General features: G+C 65.8%; 1 protein-coding gene across 13 annotated transcripts in view; it reads right to left on the reverse strand.

Moving 5' to 3' along the window:
• PLXNB2 (plexin B2) overlaps positions 1–18,397 on the reverse strand; it is a 29,524-nt gene that overhangs the window by 9,366 nt on the left and 1,761 nt on the right. For 2 of the 13 annotated variants that reach the window (XM_082850234.1, XM_082850235.1), the window contains exons 2-12: positions 8,481–8,533; positions 6,350–6,501; positions 3,330–4,416; positions 2,781–2,963; positions 2,558–2,686; positions 1,926–2,026; positions 1,706–1,832; positions 1,099–1,252; positions 559–673; positions 380–488; positions 202–303 (exon numbers count right to left, since the gene is read on the reverse strand). In XM_082850234.1, the coding sequence (XP_082706360.1) occupies positions 202–303; positions 380–488; positions 559–673; positions 1,099–1,252; positions 1,706–1,832; positions 1,926–2,026; positions 2,558–2,686; positions 2,781–2,963; positions 3,330–4,403 (2,094 nt within the window). In that variant the 5' untranslated portion in view covers positions 4,404–4,416; positions 6,350–6,501; positions 8,481–8,533. Of the gene's footprint in view, positions 1–201; positions 304–379; positions 489–558; positions 674–1,098; positions 1,253–1,705; positions 1,833–1,925; positions 2,027–2,557; positions 2,687–2,780; positions 2,964–3,329; positions 4,417–6,349; positions 6,502–6,856; positions 7,486–8,480; positions 8,534–9,091; positions 9,146–11,046; positions 11,065–12,565; positions 12,672–12,756; positions 12,786–18,397 lie in introns of those variants that run through there. The other 11 variants (XM_082850228.1, XM_082850223.1, XM_082850229.1 and 8 more) reach the window with 10 other exon arrangements.

The following is an 18,397-nucleotide window of genomic DNA, read 5'->3' on the forward strand; positions in this document are numbered from 1 at the left end:
GTCCACCCTCTGACCCCTCTGCCTCCCTCACGTGCTGGGCCCTGAGCCGCAGAAGGCTGGATGGGCCCCGGCGCTTAGCTTCTGGTCTGCAGGAGGACGGCTCTGAACAAGCCTGTGCCTCCCCACCAGCCATCACGGCCCCTGCTGGGACCCCCAGGCCTGGCCTCACTGGTTAGCCAGGGCCCCACAAGCCCCCCGCACCTTCACCGTGTCCAGGTTCTTGCCCTGGAAGGTCACCGCCGTCTCGTGGTTCATGGGAATGACCAGCGGCCTGGGGTTCAAGAACTGGGGGCAGTCGTCCTCCTGGGGGGGCAGGGCTGGTCAGGTGCTGCTGGCGTCGGCCGAGCAGCCTGGCCCACGTGCCCTCACGGCCCCTCACCATGTGGGCACGGACGATGCCGTCCTCAGGGTTGGGCGAGGCCTCCCGACACTCGTGGTAGCGCAGGTCCCACTGGCAGGTCCAGCGGTTGCTGGCACAGGAGATGCACCTGGAGGAGAGGGTGGTGAGAAGTGTGGGGTCCGCAGCGGGGGCTGGGAGGGACAGGCAGGGGCACTCACGGCAGGTTCTCCTCCAGGCTCATGGCTACTCGGCAGTCGTAGAAGGGGTACAGGTGGGAGGTCAGGAAGACGTTGCCGCGTTTGAAGAGAAGCTGGATGGTCACAACCACGTGATCTGTGGACAGCAGATGGGGCCAGCGTCAGGCGGGGCCACAGGGGGAGGCGGGCTTGGGCTGGGGGGAACAGGAAGCCGGAACTGGGCCCCCCCGGCCCCAACTCCTCCTTCCATTAGAGCTCCCCACAGGCGACCCAGCAGAGAACGGGAGGCCGCATGTGGAGACCCTGGTCTGAGTGGGGCCCCGCAGGGCTCAGCAGGACCCGCCGCCGCTATCAGATCTCGGCTCGTGTGTCGCTCCCCAGGGCTCTGCGCTGCTGGGCCCTCGCTCTGTCCCTGCAGGCACCGAGGGCCGTGGTTCCTGGGCGTCTGGGGCAGAGCGCCTGCCAGGTCCCAGCCATGTCACCGCGTGGCCCCCACCTTCACCAGTGAGCCGTCCTCCGCTGCCCCAAATGCTCAGGGGACAGGCTCGGGTGGGGCCTCACCCTGGCCAGGCGGCGTGCTGGGGATGCTGCTCGGGGAGTTGCAGACCACGGCGCCCCCCTGCATGCTCGCCACGTGTGGCGGTGATTCACCGAAGAGGCACAGCAGCTTGTCCTCCTCGCTCAGGGCCGGGAGGGGACTGACGGTCAGGTGCACCTGCGGAAGGGCCACTCAGCTCATAGCAGGACTCCTCTGCCCAGCCTCAGGGTGCAGGCAACCTCCCGCCCCCGCCCTGAGCCCCAGTCCTCTGGCCATTCTCCGGCTGCCTTCCTGTATGTGTACACCTGCCCCCTGGAGAACCCTCTAGAACCTGGCTCCATTTCATCTGAATGGGCCCCTCTGTGGTCACCTAAGCCACTCCTGGGACAGAGCCTGGGTCTGCCCTGGATTCTCAGAAGCCCCTCGGGTCAAAGGGGCCAGGGGACCCAACAAAGGATGGGGTCCCTGTCCCCAGGCTCAGCACCGCCGTCCAGGCCAGGAGCGAGATACTACGCGGGTCTCCTGCCATCCCCACAGCCCCAGGCCAGCAGCGCCCCTGCCTCCACCCCCACCGCACACCTCTCCCTGCGCCCGGCCAGCAGCGCCCCTGCCTCCACCCCCACCGCACACCTCTCCCTGCGCCCGGCGGCTCATGTTCTGCGGCTGGGTCTCGGTGACGGCCACGCAGGCCTCACTGCGGCTCCACAGCCAGTGGCCACTCTCTTCGGCCCGCGGGCACTCAGCCCTCCTGGTGCATCTGCGGGGGCAGGGGGCACCCGTGAGCCCTCAGGGTGGGGCGGCACCCCCGGACCCAGGCTGGGCCGAGCACCCCAGACTCCCGGATGCTCACCGTCCCTCGACGACACACCAGCCGCAGTAGGGGTCCTGTGAGCTGCGGCACTGGGCGCAGGTGGAAAAGCTCTCACACTCCTGCACGGGGAGCCGGAACACCTGGGGGCACCGGGGCGGTGAGCGGGACTACGGCCGCCGCAGGTGTCGGGCCAGCAGCCACGAAGGACCTCGCTCAGACGCCAGACTTTCCTGGGACCACCAGCTTGATCCCACCTTTACCGCTAAGGCTTAGAAGCCTCAACACGACTCAAGGCTGGGCAGTGAGGGCTCCAGGCAGCAGCTGCTGGCCAGGTTCTGTGGGACCCGGCCAGGAGGCTGGACCTGACCCAGGGTCGGGTGGCGCAGGGCCCACGTCCCCCACCGTCTGAGCTCACGGAAGCTGCCTGGGGCCCCGCGCCTCCCTGTTTGCACTTGGGGAAGGCCCACTCAGAGCACTGATCCTCTGGTCAGGAGGGGCCCAAGGCCGGGCCGCAGACACAGAACAGCGAGAAACGGTCTCAAAGACGGGAAAGGTGCTTGAGAGACACTGTCAGGGCCCAGGGGGTGACAGTTGGGCCCCTCCCAGCATGCTCTGCGCGTCTCTAGGGGCTGGACCACCAAGGCCCCTCCTCCCAGGCTCCACAGGCCAACCTTGTCCTGGGTCATGGCGTACAGACTGGCCAGGTCTGCGGCCAGCACCAGGTCCTTCTTGATCCTCTTGTTGATCTCCACAAGGACAGAGCCATACTCCGCGGAGCTGCCATCTGGAGCGAGGTACACCTGTGGGCACGAGGGCAGGTGCACGGTGAGGGCAGGGGGCCTCGTGCACTGAGGACCCCTCCGGAAACCACCCTGCCCCAGCCCTGGGCCTCACCTTGAGGACCCGGCCGTCCGAGGTGCCCAGGAAGGCGATGGTGTGGCCATTCTCGGTCGTCACTGTCACAGCTGTCAGGTTCAGGCCTCCACGGTGCAGCACGGCTACGGCTGAGAGTCCGTCTCGGCTGCCCAGCGGGTAGGGCAGGTGCTCTGAGCCACACGGGAAACTCTCACTGGCACCCTATGGACCATGGCGTCAACGGTGGGTGCAGACCCCCGCCCGAGGCCTCTCCCCACCACGACTCCCAGCACTCGCGGCCCTGCACACATCCCCCAGGACCGGCCCAGGCAGGCAGGGCCCCTACCCACGTGCTCACTGCTCCAAAACCCAATGCCCAGCATGGCTGACACCTGGGAGAAGTGGCACCTACATCTCACGCTCACCTGTCCGCAGGGACACACACGTACACGCACACACACACACACACACACACACACACACACGGCCTTCACAAGCATGTGGGATGTGGACACGGCAAGCAGTGCCACGTGCAGAACCACACGCGCGTGGTCTAAGCCCGTGGGAGAACGTGCTGAGGCCACATACCGACCCGTGGCCACCACACTGGATCTCGCCGTGGAAGGGCTTGTAGAAGGTGTCCCGGCCCGCCTCCCGGGTGCCCGTGTAGCAGGCGTCGCGGCTGGTCTCCATCTTGCTGTGGACCTCGTCCAGTGGGAACAGGCAGAGGCCCGCCCGTGGCCCCCCGCCACCCCGGCCATCTGTGCTGAAGACAGTGTAGAGCACCCCAGTGGCGCCTGGCCGGGCCACGGAGGCCGCCAGGCAGGTGCCGAAGGCGGGGACCCGGGTGTCGTCGGGGCCCAGGCAGCGCAGGTCCACCTCCAGGTAGGAGTAGTAGAACGGGTCGTACTTGCACATACGCGCCAGCAGCGTGCGGTTCCGGGCCGGGTGCTTGTCCTGCTGGTTGAAGACGAAGAAGACGTAGTGGCCGTCCTCGAAGGCAGCCACGAACTGCTGTGTGTTTGTGGACAGGTAGCCGGCCTTGTAGGTGGCGTGGTCCGTGTAGGCCTCAAAGGCCTCCCTGCCCTCCGTCCGGTCCAGCAGGCGCGTGCTCACAATGATGCCGTTGTCGTGGGGCCCGTTGCCCTTGCCCACAAAGAGCACGTGCTCGCCGCTTGGGCCCGTCGTGCTCACCAGCCCCACGGTGGCCACGCTCTCGTCGTTGCTGGCCACGAAGGACTTCTCGCCACTGCCATCCTCGTAGAAGAGGAGCGAGGAGATGTTGCTCAGGGAACGCAGGGCGCAAATGCCCTTGAAGAGGCTGCCGCACTCGATGAGGCGGTTCCGGGAGGGGTCGAGCAGCAGGAGCTGGTTGACGTTGTCAGTCTGCACGGCCTCGTGGCACTGGCTTGCCTCGATGGGCGGCGTGCACTTCTTGTTGTCCAGGGCCGGGCCCGTGGCCGCCCGCTGCTCCAGCTGCAGGTCGGCACTCAGCTGGTAGAGCGCGTTCACCGCCCCCACGTACACCACGCCCGACACCTCGTCCACCACCAGGTGGTTCAGCTCTGTTTCGCTGCGGAAGAAGTCCAGCTTGCGGGACCGCAGGCTTGCACTTGTGCCCGCCAGGCCCAGGAGGGTCAGGGTCCAGAGCTGCAGCGCCATTGCCCCTGGCACCCTGTGGGAAGGGAGGAGGGTCAGGGGAGCCCCAGCCTGGAGGACCCACCCCACCCCACAGGAAGCCCCCGGTGCCTGACCCTGCCCAGCCCGCAGCCCGCCCCGAGCCCACGATCCCTTCCCTGCCTTCCCACCCATCTGGCCAGACACACCCACTCTCATCTCTAAGGAGATCATCTCCCAGCCCTCCTCAAGAAGGAACACCTGTAACCTAACCGCTGAGGGGCCAGGCCACCAGCACTGCAGCTCCAGGCCTGGGTGCAGCCGCCCCCAGAGGACTGCACCCTGTTCTCTGCCCCCAGGTTCCCAAAGCACCTTCAGGCCCACCTCCAAGGCAAAAGAGCACCTCCTCCAGAAAGTCTCCCAGACACTCACTCATGTGCCCACCCTCGCACCCCATGACCCCAAGAGCCCCAGGTGCTCCACACTGTCCAGAGCACAGACCCAAGCTGACCGACAGGCCCTGAACATGCAAACAGGTGGGCCACACACCTGTTCTATGCCTGACTCTCGGCACACACGGTGTAATCTGACAGGCAGCAGCAGAGCCGCTGGTGGGCCTGCCTCCCCACCCTCTCACCAAGCCTTCCAGGCCCTCTAGGCCTCCAACCCCGCTTCCCCTGATGAACCAGCAGGAGGGCCCCAGCAATCCACCCGCCCTGCCTGTGCCCCACCCAGGGCAGACCCTCAGACGCAGGCACGCCGGACGCAGGTCCTGGGAGGGTGTTCTGGGGTGAACCAGGTCTCTGAGGGGGGACCCCGGAGGCCGCGGGGGGTGCTGCGTGCAGGGCCGGGGCAGGCCACATCAGGGTGCGGGTGTCCATCCGAGCACACACACGGCCCTGCGTATGTGCGCGCGCCCGTGCGTGTCTCTGGATGTATGGGGGCGAGCTACTAAGGCCAAGGGTGGGCTCAGAGTCACCAGCATGGAGGCCCCTCCCACCTTGGGGTGGTCCAGCACGATCGCCGCCCTCGGGACCCTGATCAGAATCCCCTAAAGTGGTCTTGGCTGCCACCCCCACCGGCCACCCTCTCACAATCTGTGCGTGAGCCCTCACTCCTGGACCCGCCGGAACCTTCCCTGAGGGGGCCTGTGCCCGGCAGGACATTTAGGGCAGCTGTCCATGCCACGTGGCCGAGTGGAGACTCACCCCAACGGCAGAGGGTCATGAGGGGCTCAGGCACAGATTGTGAGAGGGTGGCCGGTGGCGGTGGCCTCCCAGACTCCCCCCACGGCTGCTGCACCTCTACAGAGGAGCTGACACGCCCCCTACGGCCCCCTCAAACACCACCGCCCTGGAAACGCGCTCATTCCCTCAAGAAACAATTACTTTTTCCCCCCCTTTGACAGCCTGCCCTGCCTCGCCCTGAGTCCTCCTCTTCCAGGAAGGCAGAAGGCTGTCTGCTCTGCTCCATGGCCAGGGGAGACGTTTCTTTGGGGGCACTGGCTTTGGGCAAAGCTGTGCTGACTGGAATAGGATGGACCCTGTTTTTCTCACATCAAGCCAGCTCCCTTCTTTGCCCGAGCCACTAGGAAGCCCCCCAGCCAGGCTGTGGCTGTTTTCTATCCCCCACTGCATCCGTCTGTTCTGAGTCTCCACAACATTCCTCAAGCCCCTGGAGGAAGCATAACCAAGAAGCAACCAAGGGACAAAGCCCAGTGACAAAGCCAGAACAAGTGTCACAAAGCCAGTGACAAAGCACCGCAGAATCACCACCGGGCACTGACAGGCTGGGGAAGGCGCCCCTCAGCTGTGCACTGAAGCCCGTTGCTCTGGAGTGCTCAGTTCCTGCCGGGCCCCTGGGGACCCACAGGCCTCCGCACGAGCTGCTGGCTTGACAGTGTCCAGGAGGCAGTAGGGACCTGGGAAGGAGCTGAAAATGGCCTAAGAGAAGGCGGTGGGATGAGGAGACAGGGTGACCCCAGGCCGCACCAAGACGAGGTGATCAGGTCGGGGAGGAGATGGTGCCTTTGGTCAAAGACAGGAAGAGTTCACAGGACCGCGCGCAGACTGTGCAGATCCTGGGCGGAGGCGGGCCTCTACCACCGCAGACTCCGCTCGTCTCCGCGGGCAACTGAGGCCGTCTAGGGGAGAGGAGGGTGCAGTTCAGAAAATCCCCAGGCTGGAGCCGGGACGCCCGCGACGCCAGGACTGCACAGAACCAGGCGCGCCAGGAGAGGCCCCGGGCGCTCAGGCACCCTCTGGTACCTCCGCTCAGGGCCCGGGGAGCGGGGGCGGGGAAGGGCAAGGCTGCAGGGCCCCGCCCCCCGCCGCCCCTCCCCCGCCGCCCCAGCTTCCCTGCCGCCCCGCCCCCGCGCTCGCTGGCTCGCCCGCCGCGGCGCAAAGTCCGCTCCCCGGCGCCGCGGAGGCGGGGGGCGTCCAGGCCCCTCGGCCTCGAGCCCAGGCTGGCCCTACCCACCCCGCCCCGGCCCCGCTCACCCGAGTCCCCGCCGCGACTCCGGTCCCGCTCGGCTTTGGCGGCGGCTGCGGCTCCAGCCACGGGCCGCCGCGGCAAGCGGGGAATGAATGGAATGTTCCCGGAGCCCAGGGAGGGAGCGGGCGGGCGGGGGCGGACCTGCGGGTGCGGACGGACGGGCGGGGGCGGAGCCGCGGCCGGAGCTGGAGCCGCCCGAGCCCAGGCCACCCATGGAAGCAGGCCCCCTGGTCCCCGATGGACCCGTGTCCAGGCCCCTCTGCCGGCCGGCAGCGCGCCTAGGACTTGAACCCAGAACCGACCAAGCGGGGAAACTCCTGCCCCCCCCTTCTGAAAGAGCTCTGCTGTGACCCTGAGCCCTGCCTCAGTCCTGGTAGCTCACAGACGTGACAGGACCCAGGAGACGGAAGGGTCACAGTGCATAAAAAAGAATGCTCTGGGGCTTCCCTGGTGGCGCAGTGGTTGAGAGTCCACCTGCCGATGCAGGGGACGCGGGTTCGTGCCCCGGTCCAGGAGGATCCCACAAGCCGCGGAGCGGCTGGGCCCGTGAGCCATGGCCGCTGAGCCTGCGCGTCCGGAGCCTGTGCTCCGCAACGGGAGAGGCCACAGCAGTGAGAGGCCCGCGTACCGCAAAAAAAAAAAAAAAAGAATGCTCTGGCCTCCCTCTGATGTCCACTTGACTGAGCCCCTGGGGCAGAAGCCCAGCCCTGTCCTTGGCCCCAGGGGCCCCCAGGGCTGGCACACCAGAAGTGCTCTATGAAAGCCATGTGTGTGGTCACGGAGCGGGACCAGGTCTTGCTGCTGACAGTAACACTGGCCCAGATACTGTGCTGCTGCCCCCGCCCCACCCCCCCTCAAGCAGGCCAGGGCCAGACCTGGGCTCCCTGGCCCAGGACCCCTCTTGGTGGTGGGCAGAGTGAGCCTCAAGTCCAGGGGTTCCAAGGGCCCCTCACGCTGAGCCCAGGTCACACAGTCTGGCAGGAGGGACTTGGGTGACAATGATAGGCAGCAGCTCCCTCCACTTCGGGACAAACAAAGCCTCAGGTGACCTGCCTGGCCAGGCCCACGGGAGCAAAGGGTGAACCACCTGACCAGAGGCAGCGCTCAGGCCGTCCTTGCGGGAGGTGCCCGGCGCAGCTTCCTGCGGCTGGCGTTCCTGGAACGGGCGCTTCCTGTTTTGAAGGCAGCCTGGGACCCTCCGCTTGCTCACCGGGCCAGCGGGGATTTCCTCAGGGGCATCAGGTGCCTCTTCCTGGCCGAAGCCCGGAGGTGCACTTCCAAGAAGTCGCACAGACTCCAGCCTGCTGCTGGCCAGGAAGGCGTCTGGCCAGGCGCCCCCTCCCCCAGCCCAAATTCCCAGCCCTAGCGTTCCAGATTCCAGCACTGCAGCCAGCGCCCAAACACACCGCCCCAGCCTCGCAGCAGAGCCCACCCCTCCCAAGCAAATCCTGGCCCCCCCATCAGAGAATTGGGGGGCCTGGCAGCGGCCCCCACAGCTAGGGCACCTGGGTTTGGGCAGACGTTTGCACACCGGGCCCGACCGGACCAGAGCCTCAGGGACACCAGACGCCTTCACTGCGTGGCTGTAGCCCCCCTGCCTTCCCCAGGTGGCGCCCAGCCGTCACTCACCCAGGCTCCAGAAGTCCAGCTCAGTCTCTGCTCCAGGCCAGCATGGAGATCCTCTAGGAAGCAAAGGAGAGACAGTGGTCTCACCACAAGCCTGGCCCCTACCGCCTCATCTCTCCTCTGCTCCACATCTGGGGGGGGCGAGGAACAGCCCATGGGACCCCAGCTGGCCTCTGCCACCCTGGAGCAGGAGAACCTCAACTCCAGCCTCCTCCACCCGGCCCTCACGTCCCCCCCTCAGACACTGGCCTCCCACCCCCTAGCCCAGCACCCCAGTGCACACATGCCCACTTGGTGTGTATGCCTGACACCGCCCTTCTTGCCTCTGCTCAAAAAAGGCAGAGGGAATTCCCTGGGGGTCCAGTGGTTAGGACTCTGCGCTTTCACTGCCGAGGGCCTGGGTTCAATTCTTGGTCAGGGAACTAAGATTCTGCAAGCTGCGCTGAACAGGAGGAAGAAAAAAAAAAAAAAGCAAGAAAAAAAAGCGGAAGAAAAGGGCAGGGAACAGCTTCTCGTTAAGTCTCTCGGTACTGTCTGCTTATTAAACCAGGACGTTAAAATTAAACTTGCTTTCTGAAGAACATGCATACACACGAGCCCGCAATTCTACTTACTAGCTGTGTGACCTTGGGCAAATTATTTAACTTCTCTGAGCCTCATTTCCCCATCTGTGAAGTGGAGACAGTCATAGTGAGCTCCCCCAGGGGTTTGTAAGAACTAAATTATTCCGGCCAGAAAAGCCTCCGGAGAGCCTGTTACACTGTAGCACTCAGCAACGCTTGCTATTGTATCCTTTCCTGGATAAACACCCATGTGTACCCACAGGGAGGACTAGTCCAAGGATACTTCTCAGCATGGTTCATTATAGTGAAAATTTGGCAACCACCCAGCACGCAACCAGAGGACCCTGAAAAACCATGGTGCTGATGAAGGTGGGTGGGCCATGCCGACCCAACGGAGCCCAGACCTGTTGGGGACGGCTGTGGAGCAGAACTCCAGGTATCACCACACGTGGGTGTCGATACAGACACACATGGTTTAACTGAGAAGTTCTAGAAGCCTTCATCCAAATTGAGTCAAGGTGAAGCCGGGGGGGGGGGGGGGGGGGGCAGGGAGGAGGGGGCTGGGACAGCAAAGCAACTTCATTTGCCAGTTTTGGAAAAAAATTTGAGAAGGATATATTTACATACTACTTGTCTAAATAAAAAGAGGTCTGTGTAATAATAATAATCAGACCCCCTCCAGCCCCACCCTGCCTCAGGACACGGCTTTCCAGGCACTCAGTGACCACACCCCAGCCATCTCTCCGGGCCTATCCCAGGTCTCCTCCCCAGGTCTCCTCGGCCATGGCCCACTGGCTCCCTGCCTGGCTGCCCTCCCCAGCAGCGCTCCCCCAACACCTCCTCCACCAGGGTCAGGCGCTGCTCCCCCCGTACCCCTCCAGGCACTCTCCCAACGTGGGGAACGACATTGCGAGTAGGGCCCAGGCCTGGGAGGACCCACGGCCGGTCCAAAGGAGACCAGCAGGGGCAAGGCCTGCGGGGAGGTGGGTGCCACACTTGGCGCACATAGGCAGGAAATCCCTCTGGTGCCCTCAGCCCCTGGCTGAGCAGTGAAGGGCTAACCCAGGAAGAGGGGCTCAGGGCTCCAGGTGTGAGGGTGCCCTAGGCACTCAACAACACAGCCTTTGTGAAAGGGGCAAACTCAGGTGCCAAACCACAGGGTGTCAGGATGATGGAGCCGCATGAGAAATCTGGACCAGGCCTGGCCTCGAGGCTGCATCCAGTCCAGGTGGAGGCTGAGCTCGGGGTCCACAGCACACGAGGGCACAGGGCATGCAGACCTGCCACCCTGAAGGGACATCACTCTGGCCTCCGTGTGCCCTGTGCACCGCCCTCCACTGGCCCAGGCCCCTCCCTGGCCGGGGGTGTGCGTGCTGCAGGTGTCGCCAAGGGAGGCTAGCCTCTTCCAAGGGACACCCTCTTCATCAGCCCACACACCCAGCCTCCACAGCCACCACCTCACCCCTCGACAGACCTGCCCCAAGTGACCCACGTGGGGTGGACCCACCTCTCAGACCCTCCAATTTCTCCTCCCAGCATCAGGCTCCTCCAGCCAGCACTTCCTCCAGAAGGAAGCTTGACCCCCTCCCCTTCCCCTTTCCTAACCCGGCCTCAGCCACCCTGTCCTGGCCCCCAGCTGCCCCAGCGTGGCCATCCTGCCTCTGCTCTGGAGGGTCACTCCTTCTATCTCAGATGAAGGCCACTGTCCTGAACACCCACAGGCCCCTGAGGCCATGGGGTCCCCCCACCCCACAACCACACCCCCAGTGCTGCTGCCCAGAGGGGCCTCAAGGGCTGCGCTCTGGACCCCACCCCACAACCACACACCCAGTGCTGCTGCCCAGAGGGGCCTCAGGGGCTGCGCTCTGGACCCCACCCCACAACCACACACCCAGGGCTGCTGCCCAGAGGGGCCTCAGGGGCTGCGCTCTGGAGCCATATTATGGGGTTCAAACCCCAGGTCTGTCTCCTCCTACCTGGCTTATGTGGGCTCTTTACAAACTTACACTGTGCCTCAGTTTCCCGGGTGTGACATGGGGGGTAATAACAGCACCAACCCAAGTGGGCTGCCGCGAGGTGTAAGTGAATCCGTGTGCAGAAATCCTTCGGTTGTCCTCTCAGTGGAGGAGGAACTCAGGGTGACGCCATGATGTCGCCATGTCTCTGCTTTTGCTGTTCCCCCTGGGAAACTCGTGCCCATCCGTCAGAAGCCTGAGACACCCATCCTGACCTGGCCCTGCAGGACTGTCACTCCTCCGCTGTGGTCTGTGGTCTTCACTGGGGAGCAAGATCTGGACACAGGATTTGAGGCCCTAGGTGGGTCTCAGCCCAGTGAACCGGCAAGGGGGTGACACACAGCAGAGGAAGCTGAAAGTACATGTGCCCCTACAGCTGGCCCCTCAGCCTCACGCACACAGTGGTCTGTCCTCCCCCAGCCAGGGCGCTGACGGGCACCGGGCTGCAGGCGGCCCAGGCCTCTCCTCGCACGTCCACAGGAGTGGGAAGCAATGGGAAGGAGCCTCGGCCACTGGGTCCCCTGAGGCTCCCCCTCCTCGGGTTCCTTTCTTCTAAGCAGTAGCTGCCCCACACACCCGGCAAAGGTAAACAGGAGGCGCCCACTGGGGAAGGGCAGGGTCCTCAGGCCAGGCCAGGGCTGTCAGGGTCCCCCTCCGGTCTTGGCCCCCCGGGAAGAAGGCCCTGGGGTGCCGGCTAGACCTCCCTGTCGCTAGCGTCAGGCAAACACAGATTGAACAACTTCTTAAAGCTGAAGGCAAAGCAGTGCACAGCACCCAGGGCTGTGGAGGCCCCTGGCAGCCTGTGGGCTCGGGAAGGCGACCCGGAGGCAGACACGGAGAAACCCACGATTCAGGCTAAGGCTCGAGTCCAAGGCAGGGATACCCTGTGATGGGGGTGGGGGGAGTCTTAGCACCTTGTGGAGGGCACTACGGACCCCCAACGCGGGGGTGGGGTAACCTACACCCGGCGGACAGGGTGGGGGCCGCGTCGCCCCGGGGCCAGGCCAGGAGGCAGCGAGGGTGGCTGTCCCGCCTCGGGCGCCGCCCCTCCCCCGCCCCGCAGCTGGCTGCAGGGGACCGGCCTCTGCTGCGTTCTCGAGGCGAAAATGCAAATCTGCAATTAGCCGGGAGCGCGAAACAAATCAGAGAAAACTAAACAGGCGAGACGCCGGCAAATCCGAGCCTCCGCCGTTTTCAAAACAAGTGCGAGGGAGGGGCGCGAATGGGGCCGGGGGGAGCGTCGGGGCCCCCGGGCCAGGGCGAGAGGGAGCCCCGCGGTCCTACCGCGCCCGCCTGGGGCCCCGGGTCTGAGTTCAGCCCGGGAGGTGGGGCGGTCCCCAGACGGGGAGGGCCGGCCTGGCCTCGTAACCCCAGGCGACCAGGTGGCGGCGCGGCCCCGGGGGACGACCCCTCGGAAGCCCCGCCCGCACCCCGGGGCCCCGGGGGGAACAAGTGGGCCTCTGAGGAGCCTCCCAGGGGACCCAGGGCGCACGGTCGGCGGGAGCCTGACCTCCGGTCGCCGTGACGGCGGCGGCCACGTGGGCCCAGGGACCTGTCCCCAAGGAGCCTCGCGGGGCGTCAGGCTGTCCTCTGGCCGGGAGGGCGCGGTGGCCAGGCCCCCCGCTCCGCGGTCGGCCAGTGATCCGCCGAGGCCCCAGCCGCAGCCGGCATGGCTCCCAACCCCCCTCCTGCCAGACTCACCGGGCAAAGGCCGAGCTCCCCGCACAGCCACCTAGGAGCAGGCGCGGGTGGGGCCGGGCTCTAGGGACAGCCTGACGTCTAGCCTGAGCCTTGCGTCAGCGCTGGGAGAGCCTCCCACAGGACCCCTCCCAGGTGTATAGGGTGTCACCTCCCCACCAGCCCGGCCCACAGCCCGGTTTCTCCGTCAACTGGCAGAGGCTGTGGGCCAGAGCCCATCCCCGCCAGGGCTGCGGAGGCTAATCAGCCTCCCCCTGCAGCCTGGGCTCTGGGCCCCAGCATGAAAATCACCCCTGCCTGGTGGCCCAAGACCCCGGGCCAAGGGGGAGTGGGTGCAGAGAAACCAACCCCAGGGCTTTCTCTGCCACCTGCCTTTGGGGTCTCCGGGCCTGCTCCCCCGACCCCATGGGCCTCCCCCCAGCCAAGTCCATAGCCTCCCACTCCTTCCTGCCCTGTGCTCCCAGGCCGCCTCTCAGCCCCTCCGTCTGATACCCGAGGTCACCGTGACCAGTGTCTCTGCGTCCAGCCCTCACCCTCAGGCGTCGCAGGGGCTCACCCGGCAAAGCCCTAGGGTGTGTGCTGCAGCCACAGCCGCCCACGCCCCCGTGACTGCAGACCCTGCAGTGTGGGCGCTGACCCAGACTGGGATCTCCATGCTGTCGGCAGTCGGTCCCAGTCACTGCCTCACCACGCGGTGCCTAACCTCGTGGAGAGACGGCTTAGGACGACTTGGTTTCAATCGATTACTGTCCTTCAAGAATACCTGCCTGGGCGCTGCCAGCAGACTCCTGGGCCTCCCAGACCCTCAGGACACAAGGTGGGATTCAGTAGGTTCTGGTGCCCAGACGCCCCACCATGATGCAAGACCCACCTCTCCTCCTGGCCGACCCCCTGAGTCCCAGCCACCATTGTGTCCCACCTGGACTCGGTTTGGGCCCCATTTCTGATTCCCCCCCCAGGCTCGTCCATGTCCCTCCTCTGCAGAGCAGTCCTTCCCGTCAGAACACCCTGCAGCTTAACGCCTCCATCGACTTCCCCATGCTCGTGGGGACCCCCCAAATGGGCCCGCTGACCTGCCCCATCTGCTCAGCCCGAAGCCCCCAAGCGCTTCCTGTGTGCCACACGACAGTGCTGTGTGCTGGGGACAGAGGGACAGGTCTCTACCCTCCAGGGTCCGGGAGCCCCCGTGGAGCTCCCAGCAACTTGTCGGCCCTGGCACACAGCGGCCACAGTCAACACCCGGTGAACAGATGAACGGGGCTGGCACTCAGGCAAGTGTGGACATCCTCCAGAGACCACCTCTCCAGTGGACAGCCTGTCAGGGTCAGGCTGAGAGGGACAGGAAGACGGGGTGAGATACTGGGAGAAGCCAGATGTGGGCTGGGGCCGGCTGAGAGAGGGTGGGCACTGCAGGGCATCGGGAGCACAGATGAGGCCAACGGGAGCGCCCAGCCGCCCAAGCATCGGCGGGGCTCCTGGATGAGGAGCTGCGCCCCCGTTCCGCAGTCCCAGCCGGGAGACTGGGGACATCGGGCTCCACGCAGGCAGGAGCCACTGGTTCTGAGGTCTGCCCCCACCTGCCAGCGCCCACCGCTGAGCTGCCCGCACTCACCTCCCCTTTCCAGGCTCACCTCCCACAGCTGGCTGGACGCTGCCCGCCCGGAGCCCCCTTCCTTTCCCAGGCCGTGTGCAAGAGGCAGGAGTGGGACATGGGGGCGGGTGGGCGAGGGCCCGAGCGAGCAAGGAGCCGGCCAGACCCTAATCTCCCAGCCAGCCTGCCAGCGCCTCAGCAGCCACCCCGAGCCCCCTCCTCCATCACAGCCGAACCCCGCAATTAGCCCGCGGCGCTGTGCCCAGCCGGCATGCCAGCCACCACTCGCAGGCACACACGTCTGCCCCAGACCCGAGCACCTGGGCTGGGTGAGCCTCGGGCAGCCCCAGCACTGCGTCCGCCCAGCACACCCAGAAGGGCCGAGGGGCCTGGAGGAGCTGGGCAGGCCTGGAGCTGGCCTCGAGGGACCCGTGTGGGAAAGGTGGGCCAGGGCCATCTGCGTGGGGGGGCGGCTCCAGGCCGCTGGCCCGGTCTCTGTCCAGGTGGGGTCGGGCCCTGGTGAGGGGCAGGGTGCTTGCGGGGCTGGGTAGGGTCTGGAGTCCAGGCTCAGGGTGGGGCGGTGGTCCGGGTTAGGGTTAGGCTTTAAAAGGGCAGAGGGACCGGGAGTTTCCAGCGAGGAAATACCCCAGCTCAGGGGAAGGCAGAGTGGTGAATGGGACAATGGTGCAGGGGTCAGGGGGCAGCGAGGTGGCCGGGACTGCATGGGGGGAGGCGGGCACCCGGCCTCCCTGGGACCACACACCCAGGAAGTAGCCCACAGGTCCCTGGGGCCAGGCCCAGCACCCACCCCCTCAGCGGCTCACTCAGTTCAGCAAGGAGCTGTCACACACAGGGGTAGGGCCAGGGGCCACCTGCAGGAAGCGTGGCTGGGTCTCCTGCCCCTCACGTCCCCCGGCCCGTCTGGGGGAGCAACTCCAAGGCTGAGAGGGAGCAGGTGGGCTGCGCTGGGGCCTCTCCTTCCCACCACCTGCCCTCAGCCCCGCCAACTCACCCAGCTCTGGTCCTACCACTGGGTGCAAGTGGGACAGCGGCCACCTTCCCTGGGGAGGGCAGCAGCCGCGCCACGGCAGTGTCCTGGGCCCTGGCCCTCCTCCAAAGTAGGCCCCCCCGCTCTGAGGATGCCCTGGGCTGGGGCTGGGGGCTAGAAGCCACATTCAGGCCCAGAGCCCACACCTCCCATGGCCGGGTCCACACCCCCTGGCCACCCCAATCCTGCCGCTCGTGCCACAGGCCCCCTTGTACCCCAAGACAGACCCATGCTCCCTAACCTATCAGGGCTGTCCCTAGACCCCTTCAGCACCCCTCCCTCCAGCACTCAAGGACCCAGGTGGGCACCAAGTCAGTCACCCTCTTCCCACTGTCACCCATGCTGCACGTCTGGCTGTGGCCGAGGAGCCCTGGAGCCGCCTCAGCCTTCAGCCACCAGCTTGGCGCCGGGCAGGGTGCCTGGAGGGGAGCTGACGGCGCCCCCCCGAGAAGTCCAAATCAGCGCAGGGCCCATGGCCTGCACAGGTGGCATGCTGGCCCAGGGGGCCCAGGTCGGAGCAGAAGGCCAGCGGCCGGAAGTGCCCCTGCCCCGGGAGCAGCCGCCCCTGCCCTGGCTCCGTCGCACAGGCGCCCTTCTGCAAGGCCGCCATCAAACCTTTTCCCTTTCTTGCTCTTCCTGAGGACGGGGTCCAGGGGGCTGCGCCACAGAGGTCTGAGCTCGAGATCTGAGCTCGACACGGTGCCCCTCCTCCCAGAAGCCCCCATGGGAACTGCCGGCCAACTGCACCGAGGGCTCTGGTCTCCACATCCGGAAGGGACGAGTGCAGGGCAGGGCTGACGCCAGCACTGGGGCCAGAATCCAGGCTGCACCCACAGGCCGCACTTTTGCTCCCACGGTCCCCAGGCCAGGACTCACCTGGCACCAGGATGGAGAACTGCCAGGTTTCAGAAGTCACGTGATCTTAGGGGCTGAGGACGGGGGCACCAAGCTGAGCCCTCTTCCCAGATGCCCCATCCCCAGCCCAGGAGAGCACCTCCTCTGCCTAGCGCACAGGGGAACCAGGCACTCGGGTGGGCCAGTGGCCAGCCCACAGGGTGGAAAGCTGCCAGCCACGGTGGGAGCAGTGCTGGGGGAGACACTCTCCGTGTGAAGGGGGCGCTGAGCTGCAGATGGGGGACCAAAGGGTGACAAAGGGTGGGAAATAGGACCCCAGCTCCAGGGGGAGCCAGCCCTGGGCTCCTCCCTGTGACTGGAGGGGCAGACCGACAGGTGTGCCCCTGGCCACCCCGGGCTCCGTCTGGGGTTCTGGGTCCAGTCACTGTCACAGGCTCATGAATACCACAGGGGTAGGCACTGGGGGCAGGAGAGCAGAGGCCCTGCCCCGCCCTTCAGAAGCCCCGCCGGATGGGAGGGAAGGGCTGGGAGCAGCTGTGCCCCGGTCTGGCTCGGGGGGGCCCAGGAAAGGGCAGGATTCTTGCCTGGTCAGCAGAGGGAACGAGGTCCTCAAAGCCCCAGGGGCAGAGGGAAGCAGGAGCCCATCAGAGGATGTGAAATCACAGAAGGGAAAACCATGAAGGGACCACATGTGGCCTGGAGAGAAAAAGGGAAGCAACAGTGCTTCCCCCAGCCCCCATGCACCCCAGTGCCCCCCACCAATTACAGGCCACCAACCACCGATCCAGCCTGTAATTTGAGACCAAAGGCATGTAGAGGCCCCATCCACCCCACCCCACCCCAAACACACATAGCCATTAGCCTCAGGGGGAGGGACTCTGCCCAGCCCCCACTGCCAACTAGGGACTGGCCCCCAGTGAACCCGTATCCAGCTCAGCTGGGAGACCAGCCTGGGTTGAGTTCTGGCAGGTCTGATCGCTCACCTCCTCCCCTGACTGCTTTCCCGACACCCTGGTCCAGGGCAGGCTCTGGGCCCAAGAGGCTCTTCAGCAGGGAAGAAAAGCTTATTCCCCCCACCCAGGAAGCCAAGGCAGGAGGCTGGTGTCTGTTGCTGCAGCAGAAAGGACTGAGGCCTGACGGGAGTAAGAAGGACACAGAAGGAGGACCAGAGGACCTGGCGCCTCAGCGCGGATCTGCCCAGACCGGAGAAGGGGCCATGTGGGAGAGCACTGAAGCCACAGCCTGTCCTCACCAGTTCACTCCCCTGGTCCCAGGGCTTCACCAGCTCCGGCCCCCAGGAAGCGGGTTCAAGGCAGGGAACAGGAGGTTCCCAGAATGGCCCAGGTCCTGAGACGGCTCAAGTGCCCGCAACCAAGCTGTCCTGGGGGAGACGGGCACATGCCATATGGATCCCTCCCCAGGCTGCCGGCCCACCCCAGTGCCTTCCAGTCCAATCTCTTCTGCTCCACTCACCTGGGCTGAGGCCAGGCCCCTGGCTTTACTGCACGCTGCCCCAGCTGCCAGCTCTGCCTCACAGCGTGGTCCCTACAGGGGCCACTGGGTGGGTGGCTGCACACATGCCTACACGGACCTTGGGAGCCCAAGCGGCAGAGGCAGCATCCCAGTCGGCTCCTTGCATCTCTGGCCTTGGGCTCCTCACCTGTGGGACCCCTCCCCTACGGGATCCTTCACCTGTGGGGTGGGGACGTGGGGGTGGGAGCTGGGCTGTCCGAGGGGCTTGGAGGGAAGTGGTGCATCCGTCAGCTGCTGGTTAGTGAGTCAGTCAAGAGGCAGGAGAACGGCCAGAGATTCGGCCCGAGGGAGACCCCAGTGCCCCACCACGCTAAGCAGCCTGAGTCACGGCCCTACCTGACCCGCCACCCCAGGGAAGCGCCACACAGGTGTAAGTAACCAGCCCAAGGTGTGTCCCTGAACCCAGAGCTGGAGGGCAGCCACACAGGACACCCTGGGTCCCGAGAAAGGAGTCTAGGACTCCTCCGGCCCCACGGCCTCCCCCAGGGGGCCTGGGCCCACGCCAGGCTCACTGGGCGGGGCCTGCTGGGGCCGATCTTGGGCGTTCTCCATCTCAAGGGTGACGCATCCCCTCCCACCCCACCCCTGACCGGTCTGAGCAGCCATGGGAGGTGGTG

The sequence above is a fragment of the Leucopleurus acutus genome (assembly GCF_964270905.1).
Source record: "Leucopleurus acutus genome assembly, chromosome: 11".
Classification (NCBI taxonomy): Eukaryota; Metazoa; Chordata; class Mammalia; order Artiodactyla; family Delphinidae; genus Leucopleurus; species Leucopleurus acutus.